Source organism: Pygocentrus nattereri, chromosome 1 (assembly GCF_015220715.1).
Source record: "Pygocentrus nattereri isolate fPygNat1 chromosome 1, fPygNat1.pri, whole genome shotgun sequence".
Taxonomy (NCBI): Eukaryota; Metazoa; Chordata; class Actinopteri; order Characiformes; family Serrasalmidae; genus Pygocentrus; species Pygocentrus nattereri.
The window spans coordinates 45949510-45967086 of record NC_051211.1 but is presented as its reverse complement, the minus strand read 5'-3'; the positions used below and the strand labels follow the sequence as shown (position 1 = coordinate 45967086).

Sequence of the window (17577 nt, the reverse complement as noted above, 5' to 3'; positions counted from 1 at the left end):
ACTGTGTAGATTTCATCATTATTTAAGTTTGTTCATCACAGTTTGAATACCATTCTCTATGATTGGTGATATTCAAAGATCAAAGTTCATTTGAATACTATAAACAATCACTCACATTCAAACAACCTCAAATGAATTAAATATTTTGCAGTTCAATTATCGCAGTAATATGATAACACACTCTATTCTAAACTGAAAGAAGGATTCAATCAAATAAAACTTCAGTGAATGTTTTAAATCCACAGTGTCTGAGCTGTGAACAGACTACAGAGAAAATAATGTCATGAATGTTGGTCAGAAATATGATTACAGGAGTACTGCCACAGTACTTTCATATAAAATTTGAGTTATTTTCTTCAGACTGCATTCATTATTTCTGTGACTAATCCTGAACTCAACTTTCAGTTTACAGCTGAACACAAGTGATAGATTCTAGTTCTGGAAGGACTGAAGTTCATTTGAGTGATTTTATTTTCTTAGTAATTATATAAAGAAATATTATTATTAACTTTATTCATTATTTTAGCTTTTTTTAACAATGTAATTCAGGCTTTGATTGAATATTAAAGTGATGAATTGAAAGCAGCACGTTATTAAATGTTTAAAGCTTTTTTAAAAACCTATTTCATATATTTGAGAGACACAGAAGCCATTAGAGACACTGAGACCCTCGCAGTGACCTCAGCAGGTCAGTACAGAGAAAGTGCACTTCAGGACCTTCAGCTCCCAGTGACTAAATTCACTGATTATTGATCCTCTGCTGCCATCTTGTGGAGAAGAAAATGTACTGCAGTGACTCAAACCATTTTTTGTGTAAGAGCTGCAATTATGTGTGTAATGGTGATCATTTTAATGACTGTGACAAAAAAAGTATTAAATTATGCTAATAATTGTATTTGTATACAATATTTACCTAATTTGATGCTATTTTATATTTGTTTTTAATCATGAGTCCATTACACTGGGCTCTCTGTTATACAAAATAATGAAAAAGCAGCATTTTCACTTCAAATAAGTAAAAGAAAACAAGCTTAGCTTATTCTTAACTTTACTAAATGACAAACTAGTATTTCTGTGCGTCTGGATTATAACTCAGAGTAGTTTTGTGTGTGAGGTGGTTATCAGTGTGTGTGTGTGTGTGTGTGTGTGTGAGTAGGTTATTTGTGTGTGTGTGTGTGTGTGTGTGTGTGTGTGTGAGCTGGTTATCAGTGTGTGGATCAGCTCTCTGCAGGTGCAGCATTAATGCTGCATTACACTGGAGTGTTTCCTCTCTCTGAAGTCAGTCTCCTGTATGTTGGTGTGTTTCTCACCACACTGCTGCGAGCGTCTCTCCTCAAACACACACACTCCTCTAGAGACGGAGGTGGAGTTTTGTTCATCAGCGCTGACGCTCTTTTGATAAATATGGAGAAAGAAAAAAACGCCTCCTCTGATTTGTCTCTGAAAATGTTTGATGATTTCCTCTCCTCTTTCTAATAAGGTCATAGTGAGTGTGATTGGCGGCTGTGGGGAGCCTCCCTCTCTCTCTCTCTCTCTCTCTCTCTCTCTCTCTCTCTCTCTCTCTCTCTCTCTCTCCCAGTTTCTTCAGTCTCTCTGGGGGAGTGGAGGTGAAGCTTGTTCTGCTGCTGAGTTGAACGGACTGTGTGCAGGTCAGAGTGAGATGGACAGCTGTGTGGCTCTCATTTTCCTGTCCTCCACAATAACATTCACCACAGCTGGTAAGTATTCACTTTGTCAGTATTTTGTTGTAATTGGTTTCATAAATCATACCAGAATCATAATCAAGCTTTATTTTCCAGGTATACATACAGGGAATTAGGTTTTGGTTACAGGAGCTCAAAGTGCACAGCATCAGACAAACATTTACATAAAATAAAATAAAAATAAAATAAAATAAAATAAAACATACATTCCTGCCATCACTCACTCATGTACACATGCACACGCACATGCACACACACACAGTCATACCTGTAACGTTGTGCAAAGTATGTGTCTTAAGTTAAAGTGCTGAGTGCAGCGGCAGGTAAGGGGTATAGTGGCAAAGAAAGTGATATGTGAGGTAACAGTCAGATAAGTGGGTTAATAAGGCAGATAAATAAGAAGAAAGAAATGTTGGTATGAGTTTCAGAGTATGGGATATTGAATGTGATACTATATACCAATATGTTTAAAAGTGCAGTTTAGAAGCTGGAATATTGTTTTTGTGTAATATTTTAACTGTTCAACAGACATCCACGTTTAAAATTACCACATTATATTAAAACCAATTATTTCACTGTAACTCCACTCTGTATTAAAATTTGAAGGATTTCAAAATAATTTTTATGATAATTTATTTATTAAAAAACATCAAAGTCCTCACTCTCTCTCTCTCTCTCTCTCTCTCTCTCTCTCTCTCTCTCTCTCTCTCTCTCTCTCTCTGTCTCTCTCTGCTGTACAGCCAGTGTGAGGTTGGTAGGTGGTGAGAGTCGCTGTGCTGGGAGAGTGGAGGTTAATGATGGAGGACAGTGGAAAGCAGTTTGTATTTTAGAGTGGGATATGACTGATGCTGCAGTGGTGTGTAAAGAGCTGGGCTGTATGAACGCTCTACGCATTGTGAGTTTTGGATCAGTATCAGGATCAGTGATGAAGGGATTTGCAAACTGTAGAGGATCAGAGTCTTCACTGAAGAACTGTTTTGCTAATAGACATATTCAATATTGTACTACACCAGTTGCTGGAGTCGACTGTTCAGGTAGGTTGTGATTTATATTAAAATGCATTTTAACATTCATGACTCTTTTCAGATTACTGATGGCCTTTTAAAGATATAATTGTAACCTAACCCAAAGGTTTCCTATATTAAAGTAATGTAATCTGATCACCTTCCTTTACTTTTGGATTATGTGTTTCAATTAAATATGTTTTGATAAATAAAGAAAAGAGGAAAAACATATTTCAACAAACCTTTTTAACTTAACACACAAACACAAGAACTTAATTATTTTATGAAATTGAATGAGATATTATAGGTGTCTTAAATATTGTGCCTCACAGAAACAGTCACTCTCACTTTTAGCAAAACACAATGATTATTTATACATAATAACATTTTGAATACATCATTGAAAACTGCTGAAGACAGAAATCACACAAGTGAAGTGAAACAAACTGTTAGATTAAACCTCTCAGATTAAGGTTTTCAACAGTGAGATTTATAGCTGGTCAAACTGAAATCTTGCGGAGCAACAAGTGAGAATAAAGAGTTTTAAGTCTGATAAGATCAGATCAGTCTAATACTGTAGAATCTGCTGTGGAAATCCAGAGTAAATACCAGATTATTTTTGGGAAAATGCTGCAGATCTCAGTCCTATCAATAAAAACACAACCTAACACATGTTTTAATAACTTTAAAAATAGTTGGAATAATCATGTTTTTATGCAAGCGACATATATAAACAAACTTCAAGCACCAAACTTCATGTGCAATACCACTGAAAATGACCATGGGAGGGTTAACTGTAACAGACAAGACGTTTAGCTGTAACAACTGGCAGTGGCCCACCCCCTCAACCCCCAAATAAAATCTCTTTAAATCTACATGTTTTATGTGACATATTCGTCATTAAAATAGCTCATTTTGGTGAAAGAAAATGAGTTTGTTTCTGAATGTAAACATTCTATTTTTATAATGTACCTGTTTCTTTTTTACTGTAACTGTAATGGATAATAGCTACTTTTTGGTATCCTGATTATGTATGTATATATATATATGTGTGTGTGTGTGTGTGTGTGTGTGTGTGTGCGTGCGTGCGTGCGTGTGTGTGTGTATGTGTGTTCCATCACTACCCAGTGCTGGTTTACTTAATGATTTACTTAATGATTTACTTTGATCACATTAAGAGATCCATGGTGTTTAGCATATTTTGATGTTGTGCTCATTATTCCTAAAGGTGATTAGACTCAATTCTGTAAAATGACTTAAAATGTTAGCATTAAAACACTCTTACATATGTCACCTATTCTCACATAAAAATATGAAGTATTCATGTTTTACTCTGATATTTATGTTTCTAAAATTCAAATGAACAGGTGACAAACCAAGACTCACTGGTGGTCCTCATGAATGTTCTGGACGACTAGAAGTACCTAAAGACAATAAATGGCACACAGTGTGTGATGCTGACTTTGACGAGCAGGATGCAAAGGTTGTGTGTCGAGAGCTGGGCTGTGGGCTTCCTGTGGAGGTGCTGGGAGCAGCTGCTTTTGGCAGAGGGGAGGGTCAGGTGTGGTCTGAGGAGTTTCAATGTGAAGGGAATGAATCTCATCTTTACTCCTGTACAAAAAAATCCACAAGCAAAAATATCTGCACCCATGACTACGACGTGGGACTAACATGCACTGGTTAAGTATCAGTCATTAATATGTCATTAATAAAGACTGCATTCCAATCAGTTCAATACATGTGAAATTAAAAGAGCAATGAGTTGTATTTGTTCATCATCAAGCTGGCAAGTTGCTGCACATCATTAAACTCTCAACTCCATGTTTAGGTCACACTCAGGCTCGACTGGTGAGTGGCTCTGACTCTTCTAACTGTTCTGGTAGAGTGGAGCTCCAGTACCTCAGTGAATGGGGCTCAGTGTGTGATGTAAGCTGGGATATGAGAGCTGCCAGTGTCCTCTGTGGTCAGCTGAAGTGTGGGAGTGCTGTGGCTGTGTTGGGGTCAGACTGGTTTGGGGAGGGGAGTGGCCAGATCTGGGCTGATGTGTTTGATTGTCAGGGGAACGAAACTCACCTGTCAAAATGTCCCATTTCATCATGGAGTCGAACTGCATGCTCTCATAAACAAGACGCTGGAGTCATCTGCAGTGGTGAGTGGCTCCTAATGCACAAGCCCAATTCCAATGAAGTTGGGACATTGTGTAAAACATAAATAAAAACAGAATACAATGATTTGCAAATCCTTTTCAACCTATATTCAATTGAATACACTACAAAGACAAGATATTTAATGTTCAAACAGATAAACTTTATTGTTTTTTGCAAATATTCACTCATTTTGATGCCTGCAACATGTTCCAAAGAAGTTGGGACAGGGGCATGTTTACCACTGTGTTACATCACCTTTCCTTTTAACAACACTCAATAAGTGTTTGGGAACTGAGGACACTAATTGTTGAAGCTTTGTAGGTGGAATTCTTTCCCATTCTTGCTTGATGTACAACTTCAGCTGCTCAACAGTCCGGGGTCTCCGTTGTTGTATTTTGCGCTTCATAATGTGCCACACATTTTCAATGGGAGACAGGTCTGGACTGCAGGCAGGCCAGTCTACTACCTGCACTCTTTTACTACGAAGCCACGCTGTCGTAACACGTGCAGAATGTGGCTTGGCATTGTCTTGCTGAAATAAGCACGACGTCCCTGAAAAAGACGTTGCTTGGATGGCAGCATAAGTTGCTCCAAAACCTGCATGTACGTTTCAGCATTAATGATGCCTTCACAGATGTGCAAGTTACCCATGCCATGGGCACTAACACACCCCCACACCATCAGAGATGCTGGCTTTTTAACTTTGTGCTGATAACAATCCGGACAGTCCTTTATGTCTTTGGCCCGGAGGACACGACGTCCATGATTTCCAAAAACAATTTGAAATGTGGACACATCAGACCACAGGACACTTTTCCACTTTGCGTCAATCCATCTCAGATGACCCAGAGAAGCTGGCGGCGTTTCTGGGTGTTGTTGATATATGGCTTTCGCTTTGCATGGCAGAGTTTCAACTTTCACTTGTAGATGGAGCGACGAACTGTGTTCACTGACAATGGTTTTCTGAAGTGTTCCTTAGCCCATGTGGTAATATCAGTTACAGAATGATGTCGGTTTTTAATGCAGTGCCGCCTGAGGCATCGAAGGTCACAGGCATTCAATGTTGGTTTTCTGCCTTGCCGCTTACTTGGAGAGATTTCTCCAGATTCTCTGAATCTTTTGATTATATTATGGACTGTAGATCATGAAACCCTTAAATTTCTTGCAATTACACGTTAAGAAACATTGTTCTCAACAATGTTGTTCACAAAGTGGTGAACCTCGCCCCATCCTTGCTTGTGAACGACTGAGCCTTTCAGGGATGCTCCCTTTATACCCAATCATGACACTCACCTGTTTCCAATTAACCTGCTCATCTGTGGAATGTTCCAAACAGGTGTTTTTTGAGCATTCCTCAACTTTCCCAGTCTTTTGTTGCCCCTGTCCCAACTTCTTTGGAATGTGTTGCAGGCATCAAATTCAAAATGAGTGAATATTTGCAAAAAAACAATAATGTTTATCTGTTTGAACATTAAATATCTTGTCTTTGTAGTGTATTCAATTGAATGTAGGTTGAAAAGGATTTGCAAATCATCGTATTCTGTTTTAATTTATGTTTTACACAACGTCCCAACTTCATTGGAATTGAGGTTGTACTTCACGAAAACTCTGTTATTCTTAAAAAAAGTCTTTAACTAGGTCTCTTGCATCTGTAGTAAAAATAGAAAATATACACTTTATTGTATTTTTCCTCTTTAGGTTCTTCTCTGGCATTTCAGGAGGGGCGAGTGAGGTTGTCTGGAGGGATGGAGTGTGAGGGGGAGGTGGAGGTTTACTTCAGGCAGGACTGGAGGAGAGTTCTGCTGGACTCCTGGAGTGAGTCTGAGGCCTCTGTGGTCTGCAGACAGCTGGGCTGTGGCTCTGTGATCAGCTTCTCCAGATCCTCTACATCCCGTCCTGAACACAGTCACATGTGTGTCATGGGTTTCAATTGTTCTGGGAGTGAAGCTCATCTGGGGAACTGCAGTAGCGCACAAGCGGTCAACTGCAGCTCCAGAGAACAGCTCTCAGTCACCTGCTCTGGTAGGAATTACAGCAGTTAAATATTTAAAGTTGCTAAGAATCTTCCTCAAATAATTCTCACCAAAATACATTGTAATATTTATTGTTCATCTCACCATCAGGAAATGTATTTCCTTCATGTAGTAAAACAAAGAGTAATATGTTGTTCTCATCCTAAAACAGCTGAAACGTATAAATAATTTTAGGGTGAACTGTCTGTGTGTGTGTGTGTGTGTGTGTGTGTGTGTGTGTGTGTGTGTGTGTGTGTGTGTGTGTAGGTAACTTTAATCCAGCTCTCAGCTCCATCAGGCTGGTTGGTTCTGGGGGAGACTGTGCAGGAAGGCTGGAGGTTTTCCACAGTGGCTCGTGGGGGACAGTGAGTGATGACTTGTGGGAGATTAAGGATGCGCAGGTGGTGTGCAGACAGCTGCAGTGTGGAGTGGCCCTCAGTGCTCCGGTACCAGCCCGGTTTGGACCTGGAACTGGATCCATATGGCTGGTGGAGTGTGAAGGGAGTGAGACGTCCCTGTTGAACTGCAGATTTCAGCTGTCTGGAGAGGATGATTGTGAACACAGGAAGGATGTAGGAGTCGTCTGCTCAGGTAAAATGTGTTAAATGCTGTACTTGAAATTTTAGGCCAGCTGTAGCTGACAAAGTTACAGTCTTTGCAAATGTTAGAAGGATTCATACACCACATTTTAAACTACTCATATACAAACTGAGAGACAATTCGTACAAAAGACATTAATGGTAAAACACTAATCTTCTAAAGTAGCATAATTTAATAATAGGTCATTCTAGAAGTAATACCATGTAGCAATGTATTGACTTAAAGCAAAGTGATTCTTTTCCCATCAGAGTTTAAAGAGTTCAGACTCACTGAGGGCTGTGAGGGGAATCTGGAAGTGTTCTACAATGGAACCTGGGGTAATGTGTGTGTAAATGGGATGGATGAAGAAACAACAAGTTTGATCTGTCAGGAGCTGAACTGTGGGAGAACTGGCAGTGAGAATCAAGACAAAGCAAGAGTGGAATCAACTCCTAACTGGCTGAATGATCTGAAATGTAGGAAACATGACTCCACTCTGTGGCAATGTCCATCTTCACCCTGGGGAAATTATAAGTGCAATGATGTGGCTAAAATTACCTGTTCAGGTGGGGAGTTTGTGGAGGTTTTCTATATTGACATGAACAGAATTTTTTTAAAAATCAGTTTTACTCTGAAGTGACAAAATGTAAAATCAAAAGAGGTTTATGTAAATAACTAAATGAAAAAAAAATATTTTGACATTCACAGCAAAGGAAAATCATTCTGTGCAGCGAAGTCATCTGAAATGCTCCTCGTCATCTCCCCATCAGAGACAGTGCTCAAGTAAGGATATATATTAAATTATATATATTTACATATTAAAATCATAATATATATATATATATATATATATATATATATATATATATATATATATGAACATGAGACTGTCCTGCACAATCACTGTTTCTGTATCTCCTCATGTGTGATGTGTGTGATATAGAGCACCTGCCTCTCAAGCTGAAGGGAGGAAATGGAAGCTGCTCTGGGAGGTTGGAGGTGTTTTATAACACTGAGTGGGGGTCCATCTGTGATGATCTGTGGGACATCAGGGATGCTCAGGTTGTCTGCAGGCAGCTGGGCTGTGGGCCGGCGCTGAGTGCTGATAGGAATGCTGTCTTTGGTGCTGGTAAAGGGCCTATCTGGCTGAACAGAGTGAAGTGTAGAGGGAATGAGATTCACCTGTGGGACTGTCCTCATTCCCTCAAGAAACACACTGAGTGCTCCCACAGGCAGGATGCTGGAGTCACCTGTAAAGGTTAGTAGAGTCTCCTGGATTTTAGAGATGTAGAGTCCAATCAAGACAGTTTAACTTGCCTATCAAAACATATACAAGGCTGCTTTGAAAGAATGCATTGATGCAGATATCATCTAATGCTAGTCTGACACATGCAGTTCTTATGACGTCTGATACAGAATTTCCAGTTTACATGACTTCACTTTAGTGCTTTTGTGATTTGTGCTTTGTTGGTTAATTTTATGTATTACTTCTGTATTTACAGATATATCAGTGCCTACTACTACTACACCCATAACACCAACCATCACCTTCACCACTACAGGTACTATTTGTATCTCTTAGGTCATTTTTCTAAATCTTTTTGAAAAGGTTGTTCAGTGCCCTATAAAGCTTCTGTTCTGTATTTTTATTTGCAGTTGATCAGACACTGAAGAGAACAACCACTCCTCCACAAACTCTTTCAGCATCCATTTATTCGGTGTCTCTCCTAGTTTTGGGAGCAGTGCTCTTCCTGGCCTTAGTGCTTCTGGTTGTGCTGTTTTACCAGAACAGAGTGCTCAGGAGAGGTAGAGAGAGTCAGAGATCATCTACAATCCACTTTCTATACATTCTCTTAACATCATTAGTCCTTCAATCTGTCATCAGTCTTCTCTTCTACTGAACTGACTCCATGTTTCTCTCTGTCTCCCTCACAGTGCTCTCTAGGAGGAGGCGTAAGACTCTGACTGAGGCAGTCTATGAGGAGATCGACCGCAGATACATTACTAAAAAAAATGACTCAACTCGAAGAGGTGAGTGATATATGGAGTGATTTATGTGAGGATTTTTGTGTTAAATTAAAATATATTTACATTTTAGATTATAAATTATATGCCAATGCATGCTGTAATGCCCAGTCATTAAAGCATTATTTAATGTTCTCAAATCAATTGTGCCTTTAATATAGATTTCTCAGTGTTTTGATAATAACAGTAAATCAGTTAAATGAGAGTTTAGTGTATATTAGATGAAATGTGCAGTTAGAGTAGATCTACATGTAGTGTAGTGTGTTAATTCTGCTGATAAGCATCTATCAGGCAGTTAAAATTAAACTGTATAATTCCTGTAAAACTTCCATATATGTACATATAGAGAAAGCACACAGCTGCAGGTGCGTGAGTGTGTGTGTGTGTGTGTGTGTGTGTGTGTGTGTGTGTGTGTGTGTGTGTGTGTATGTGTGTGTGTGTGTGTGAGTGAGTGAGTGAGGGAGAGAGAGAGAGAGAGAGAGAGGAGGGGGGGTAATCATGTAATCGTCACTGTGTGTGCATGTTTGTGTTTCTGTCTGTCTGTGTCTGTGTATGTCTGTATGTGTGTGTGTATGTGAGTGAGTGAGTGAGAGAGAGAGAGAGAGAGAGAGAGAGAGAGGAGGGGGGGTAATCATGTAATCGTCACTGTGTGTGCATGTTTGTGTTTCTGTCTGTCTGTGTCTGTGTATGTCTGTATGTGTGTGTGTGTGTGAGTGAGTGAGTGAGTGAGAGAGAGAGAGAGAGAGAGAGAGAGAGAGGAGGGGGGGTAATCATGTAATCGTCACTGTGTGTGCATGTTTGTTTTTCTGTCTGTGTGTGTGTGTGTGTGTGTGTGTGTGTGTGTGTGTGTGTGTGTGTGTGTGTGTGTGTGTGTGTGTGTGTGAGTGAGAGAGAGAGAGAGAGAGAGAGAGAGAGAGAGAGAGAGTGAGAGAGGGGTGATCATGTAATTATCACTGTGTGCATGTTTATATGTTAGTGTGTTTCTGTCTGTGTGTCACTGAGTTATTGAGTGAATGAGGCCAATAGTGAGAGAATTACTAAATGGATGACAAGTGAATAACCAAGTGAATGTGTTAGTGACCGAGTGAGTGACCAAATGAGTGATTAATTGGGCTAGTGATAGCACATGAGTGACTGAATGAGTGACCAAATGGCTTAGTGAGTGAGTAGAACAGGTGAGTAATTTAGTTAGTGATCAAGTGAGTAAACTAATGAGTTAGTGAGTTAGAGTCCATGACCCAGCAATGGTCCCCATGACACAGTGAGAGACTGAGTGACCGAGTCAGCGAAAGAGGGATCAAATGAGTAAGTGACCAAATGACTTGATGAATGATCAAGATGATGATCAAGGCCAAGTGATGAGTTAGTAGCAGACAAGTAATGGAGTGATTGACCGAGTGAGCAACCAAGTGAATGAGTGACCAATTGAATGGTCGAGTGTGTGAACAGTTGGCCAATACTCAGTTAGTGACCAAGTGATGGAGAGATCAAGTGAGTGATCAAGTGATAGAATGAGCAATTGAGTGACCAAGTGACTAAGTGAGTGACTGAATGAACAAGTGAGCAAGTAAATGATAGTGAGCGACCCAGTGACTGTCCAAGTAAGAATGTGACCAAGTGACCAAGTGAGTGAGGGAATGACGAAATGAATAATCAAATAAGTTGCTTGAGAATGACTCAGATACCAGTTGAGCGTCTAAGTGACCGACTAAGTGACTGACTATATGAGTGATCAAGCGAGAGACCATGTGACCAAGTGAGTGACCAAAGCAGTGGAAATGACCGAATGACCAGGTGGATGTATGAATGACCAAATGAGTGACTGTGTGAGTAATAAAATGATCAAGTAACCAAGTGACAGAGTGACCAAGTGACTGAATGACCAAGTGACCGAATGACCAAGTAAGTGAGGGAATGATGAAATGAATAATCAAATAAGTTGCCTAAGAATGACTCAGAGACCAATTGAGCGTCTAAGTGACCGACTAAGTGAGTAGCTATATGAGTGATCATGCGAGAGACCATGTAACCAAGTGAGTGACCAAAGCAGTGGGAATGACCGAATGACCAAGTGGATATATGAATGACCAAATGAGTGACTGGGTGAGTAATAAAATGACCAAGTGACCAAGTGATCTAGTGACCGAATGACCAAATGACCAAGTGATCAAATGACCAAGTGACTGAGTGAGTGACCAAGTGAACAGGTCAGTTAGAGAGAAACATATGAGAAAATGAATCAGTGAGTCGGTGCAACAGATAAATGAAACTTTTTTCTAATCTATAGTCCAATATTGCTGTAAATATACTGACAGATTTGTTTGTCCAGTCAAACCAGAGTAAACTAAATTAATGAAAGTATTAAGGATAATAAAGGAAGCTTATTTCAACTTTTCGGATGGTGTCTGTGAGTTAGTAAGACAGTCAGTCAGAGGTGTCAGTGAGCAAGTAAGTGAGTAAGCCAGTGTTTGTGTTATTGAGCAGTAGCGTGCTGTGCCTGTGCCAAGTGCAGGCAGTGCTATTATTAATCAATGTAACTCAGTCTCATACTGGACTCCTGCCTTGCCCTACTCACAAAATGTCGCTGATGCTAAAGCTCCGCTCTTCCACAGCCCCCTATTGCTTTTCTACCAGTGGTCATCCATAACCTAGCTGATAAAATGAAGGTTCTTGAAATCATAAGCTTAATTGCTTCCATAACTGTTATTTATGTCCTCCATTTTAATGGTTCACACGAAAGCTACCTGAGCGCTATTAACTCTTTCTTGTGGAGAACCTTCAGCTGAACTGTGAGCATGAGATGAAGCAAAATCCATGAATGCAAGAACACATGACAAAAAGCTTTACAGCACAAAGTTAAAGCCATTAACACATCAACTTAGAGATACCCAGCACTAGACCAACTGCACTCTATCACAATCAGCCTGTTCAAAAACAATCAGTGCAGCATTCAACAAATAACAATAAATAAATAAATATCTCCAGAAATAAGATAATAGAAGTCAAAATGACATGCAAATACATATATACAACCTTTTAGCCTCAGAGCTGTAAGATTATAACCAGAAGAATGAAAATACATTCAGCAGTCATACGTTTTCCAGACTGGTAATGTGAAATTACTGTAGTATATTATTATTTTTTTAGTCTTTTATTTTAACATGACTATACTCGTGTAAGTTGAATAGAAATTAATTACATGAGTTGCTCTTCAGTTTTACGTATGAGCAATGCATGAGCATCAGGGTCACTGAATATATACTTTTGACCAGAACGTCCAGCCTTATTTACTGATGACTTTCCCAAAGATCTAAATGCAGATGTGACTTTAGTCACTGTTCCTACTGGAACATTAGCCAGTGAGAAGTCTTTGTGATTGAAGCTGCCCTCAGTGCCCCAAAAAATTAACTATCAGGGACATCTTGATCCAAAATCAAGGTTAAATGAGCCTGTTCAACTTTTTTTTTTTTTACATACCAGAGTGTGGTAGGATCATTGCCTAATTGCATCGTGCAGCACAGCTCTCTGGACATTTCTACACTCAGTTTGTTTCTCCACTCATTTAATAATTTATTTTTCCATGAATTTGTCACCAGATTTTATTTCACAATGATCCACAGCATACTCACAGGATGTGAGATGATCTGATCTGTTTGATAGTAAAGAGCTGTGTGAAGAGTTTTAAAAGTCTTGACTTTTGAGAAGTCAGTATTGAGAAATGCATGTAAAAATCATTTTAATCTCATTATGTAACTCATAAAAAACTGAAATGTAGTGTTCTGAAATGATTAAAATGATTTGACTGGTGAAATGATTAATCATAAGATTATAATATTATCTAATATATATATAAAAAATTCTGCTTTTATTAATATTTAATAAAACATTTTATTAATATTTTATTAATATTTATAAACATTTTATTAATCTTATGTTACTTTAAACTCTTGTGTGTGTGTGTGGGGGGGGGGGTGTTATGTCTGAGAGCTCCCTCTACTGTCTGCACTGATGTGATTTCCTGTAATTACCTGCTTCACAGTGATCCACAGCACATCAGGATTGTGGGGGTTCTTCATTCTGAATGTGTTTGATGTCTGTTCTGCTTTCCTCTAACAGGAAATGTCCTCTCTGAAGAGCAGCATTCAGGATATGAGGATGTGGATGAGGAGCTTCTCTCAGGTAAGAGGACCAGAACACGTGTGTCCGTCCAATGAGAAATGTTAAAATCACAATTTAAATTTGAAAAAAATGATCACTACATTTATTTATATATAAGCCACAGTTACACAGAATTGTTTATCGTAATTCCAGTATTTGATATATAATAAATATAGTAAAGGGATTAATGTATGTAACACCTTTTACAAACCCACACCTGGTTCACACCAGTAAGAAATGCAAAAATCAACAATAAACAAAACTCTCTCTCTCTCTCTCTGTCTCACACACACACACACACACACACACACACACACACACACACACACACACACACACACACACACACACACACACACACACATAAACACAGTTCCTGTGTTGATGAAGTAAAAACTCTTCACACCATGCCTTAAAGTCTCTCAGTAACTCAGTTGTGGTGCAGATTCTCTTGGTCAGCAGGCTCAGAAAATTCTAGCCATATTATAAAGCAGAGGTACACAGTTCCAGTATTGTGGAGAGCTGGCGTCCAGCACGGTGTGATCATTTCCCTACTCAAACACACCTACTAAACTTCACAATTAACAGGTGAGTTCAATCAAGTGTGTTTGAGCAAAGAAATATGCAAACTGTGCTGGACTGACTCTCCAGGATGTGAGATGATCTGAGCTGTATGATCGTAAAGAGCTGTATGAAAAGTTTTGAGAAACTCTTGACTTTTGAGAAGTCAATTTTGAGAAATGCATGTAAAAATTATTTTAATCTCATTATGTAACTCATAAAAAACTCAACTGAAATGTAGTGTTCTGAAATTGTTAAAATTATATGACTGGTGAAATGATTAATTATAAGATTATAATATTAAAATCGGCTTTTATTAATATTTTATCTTATTAAAGTTTGGTCTGTGTTATAGTGTTATGTCTGAGAGCTCCCTCTACTGTCTGCACTGATGTGATTTCCTGTAATCACCCACTTCACAGTGATTCACAGCACTCAGAGGATTGTGGGGGTTCTTCATTCGAATGTGTTTGATGTCTGTTCTGCTCTCCTCTAACAGGAAGTGTCCTCTCTGAAGAGCAGCATTCAGGATATGAGGATGTGGATGAGGAGCTTCTCTCAGGTAAGAGGACCAGACCACGTGTGTGTTAAAGTTTATTAGTCAAGTTCCTTTTAGTCATGTTTGCTTTATGCCAAGAACATTTAGACCCAGAGTAAATCTAATATTTCATACACAGGTGAGGAGTAACCAGTTACATTAATTCAGTTAAATTTACTCAGTTACATGAGTTCATGTCAATTTTTAGAGACCTTTTACTTACTATTTTTTAAATGATAATAGTTTTAGTTCTACCCCACTATATATCTACAGTATTCATCTGCATTATTTATGAGGAAAGTAATTATTTCAGATTGAAATTCTCTTTATTAGTTTATTTCTCTAAAGATTTGATTCATCTCTAGATCAGAAGTGCCTGTTGGGAATGATTCTTTCCATAATCATATCACTTTACTCCATAATCATAATGGAATCATGCATTGAAATTTTTATTTTAAAGAATCTTTGAATAAGGATTTTATTGTGAAATGTAATTAAAAGTGCTAAAATTTTGCAGCAAAGTCTCTGAATGGCGTAAAGGTAGAATATTATGATGATGTCACCACCAGTGGCCTGATAAGTGAGTCCCTATTTTAAATTATTCATCTGATCTCATTTGTGTTTAAATTAAATCACAATATAAAAATATGACTGCACTGTTTGTAAAGTGAGTCTGCTTTTGTTTGATTTAGGGGAATCAGCAAAAGAGTACGAAGCAGAGAGCTATGATGATGTCATCACTGCTGGACAGATCTCTGATAGTGTAGCAGGTGTGTTTCTGTTTTCAGGTTTTGTTTTTCAAATTTTGGAGGGATTAAAAAGCTTAACAAATGCTATGAAATTAGAATGATCTAACATTCTGTATACTCCAGTATCCTCCCTCAGTACAAAGACATGCAGTCAGGCCAACTGGACATGCCTTTTGTTGCCCCTGTCCCAACTTTTTTGGAACATGTTGTTGGCATCAAAATAGGTGTTTATTTTTCAAAAAAGAATAAAAAGTTTCAGTTTCAACATTTGATTCACTGTCTTTTGACAATTTGCAATGAAATGTTTAAATTTAAGTTTAGGTTTAAATGATTTGCACATCATGGCCTTTAGTTTTTATTTACATTTTGCACCTGGAAATAGGTTTATTTATATGTTCATTTTGAAAGATTAGCTGAAAATATGTGTTGAAAGCTACACTCAATGAAGTGAGTGTAGCGAGTAGTTTCAATTGATTTTATTTACCTCTCTCTCTCTCTCTCTCTCTCTCTCTCTCTCTCTCTCTCTCTCTCTGTATTCACTGATTATTATTAAAGCACATATTAAACATACATTATAAAAGGCTGTCTGTACCAAACCCCAGCTACCAAGAAAGGCAGCTACTCATACAGTTAATGAGAGAAAATACAGTCTAATGTACCTGCTGATTTCTTAATAAAGTTAGCTACATAATACTACACCATCAACATGTTGGTTACTAGTGAACTTGCTCATGCCTGTTGTAGTATGTTATGTTTGAGTAACAAAATGAAGCTTTAATTTCTCGTCTAATCACTTACATTGCTGACTACGGAGCCTGTAGCCTAAACTGAGCATCTACTAGAGCTAGAATAGAGCTGATTGATTTAGCCAGCAACATTACGAGCAGTCCAAACAAAAAAATGAAATACAGGGTTTACAACTGTACAATCTTAATGTGTTAATTGCACTCATAACCTAGCTAGCTAAATTTTTACCATAGTGATGTTATTTGTTAGCCTATAGCATGTGTGCTACATAAGTGAACACTCAAGAAGTCAAAGTTACTCTGGGATTCAGGGCAGCATCGCATCTCTTACTGAGATAAAAAGATTGGGCAGTTGAGTCTATGGCCTAGCCACAGTTGTTCTGAGGTCAGCTGAGAATCAGACATGTCTGACGCTAGTTATGAACATTATGGCCACTGATAACATACAGAATTCTGGACAGCAGTGGTTACTAAGCAGTGATTTGAGGGTGGAGGAAATTAAGGCAGAGCTGGCCAGATTTTGATTGGCCAAAATACAGTAACAGTGCTCAAAGGAAACAAATCAATGTTCATTATCCTGAAAAATGCAGCATAATGAATATTCCGTCCTCATTTGGGTAGGTCTGTAATACTGTGGCTGCACCCCTGAGTAAACTACCACGTTAAAATAAGGGCTCTGTTTCAACATTTAATCTCATGAATGGAGGAAAATAAATATTCCTTCTAATCTACCGAGGTCTGGACCTTGGTGTCCTCACAGCTATAGTTGCGGCCGAGGTCTGGACCTTGGTGTCCTCACAGCTATAGTTGCGGCCATGGTCTGTATTTGTAGTGACTTTTTTGAGTAATATGTGGAGCTTCACTGTTCCTTACAGCAGTGGTCGACACATAAGTGCAGGAGGGTATTCTAATGCCCACAACATTTGCTCATCATACCTGTAAAATCTGAACAAAGTTTATGAATTTAATTTTATAAAATTACATTTTACAAAAATAAATATTTTCTATATTTTCACAAATCATAAAATCCTACACTGAATGATTGTCTGAAATACCTGACAAATACAGCTGTCTAAATTATGATTTTATATCCTTTAAATGTCTCTGTGTTTTGTTGTAGAGGACGTAGCAGAGAATTATGATGATGTCATCACTGCTGATCAGAGCTCAGCTGTTGTAACAGGTTTGACTTGTAATGTAACAACACTGTAATCTCAAACATGAACACAGTCACTGATGATACTGAAGCTGATTTAATGACATTTATCTCCACATCTTCACAGAAGACATGACAGATAACTATGATGATGCTGTTACCGCTGGACCAAACTCCAACATTATGACAGGTATGCTTT

General features: G+C 38.4%; 1 protein-coding gene across 1 annotated transcript in view; it reads left to right on the top strand.

Moving 5' to 3' along the window:
- Positions 1-2468: 2468 nt before the first annotated feature.
- LOC108412203 (deleted in malignant brain tumors 1 protein-like) overlaps positions 2469-17577 on the top strand; it is a 54673-nt gene continuing 39564 nt past the window's right edge. The window contains exons 1-16 of the mRNA XM_037538134.1: positions 2469-2737; positions 4075-4386; positions 4536-4856; positions 6553-6876; positions 7134-7457; positions 7715-8011; positions 8154-8228; positions 8389-8703; positions 8948-9007; positions 9102-9251; positions 9381-9476; positions 13587-13649; positions 14689-14751; positions 15420-15497; positions 17343-17405; positions 17506-17568. Of these exons, the coding sequence (XP_037394031.1) occupies positions 2542-2737; positions 4075-4386; positions 4536-4856; positions 6553-6876; positions 7134-7457; positions 7715-8011; positions 8154-8228; positions 8389-8703; positions 8948-9007; positions 9102-9251; positions 9381-9476; positions 13587-13649; positions 14689-14751; positions 15420-15497; positions 17343-17405; positions 17506-17568 (2800 nt within the window). The 5' untranslated portion in view covers positions 2469-2541. The remainder of the gene's footprint in view (positions 2738-4074; positions 4387-4535; positions 4857-6552; positions 6877-7133; positions 7458-7714; positions 8012-8153; positions 8229-8388; positions 8704-8947; positions 9008-9101; positions 9252-9380; positions 9477-13586; positions 13650-14688; positions 14752-15419; positions 15498-17342; positions 17406-17505; positions 17569-17577) is intronic.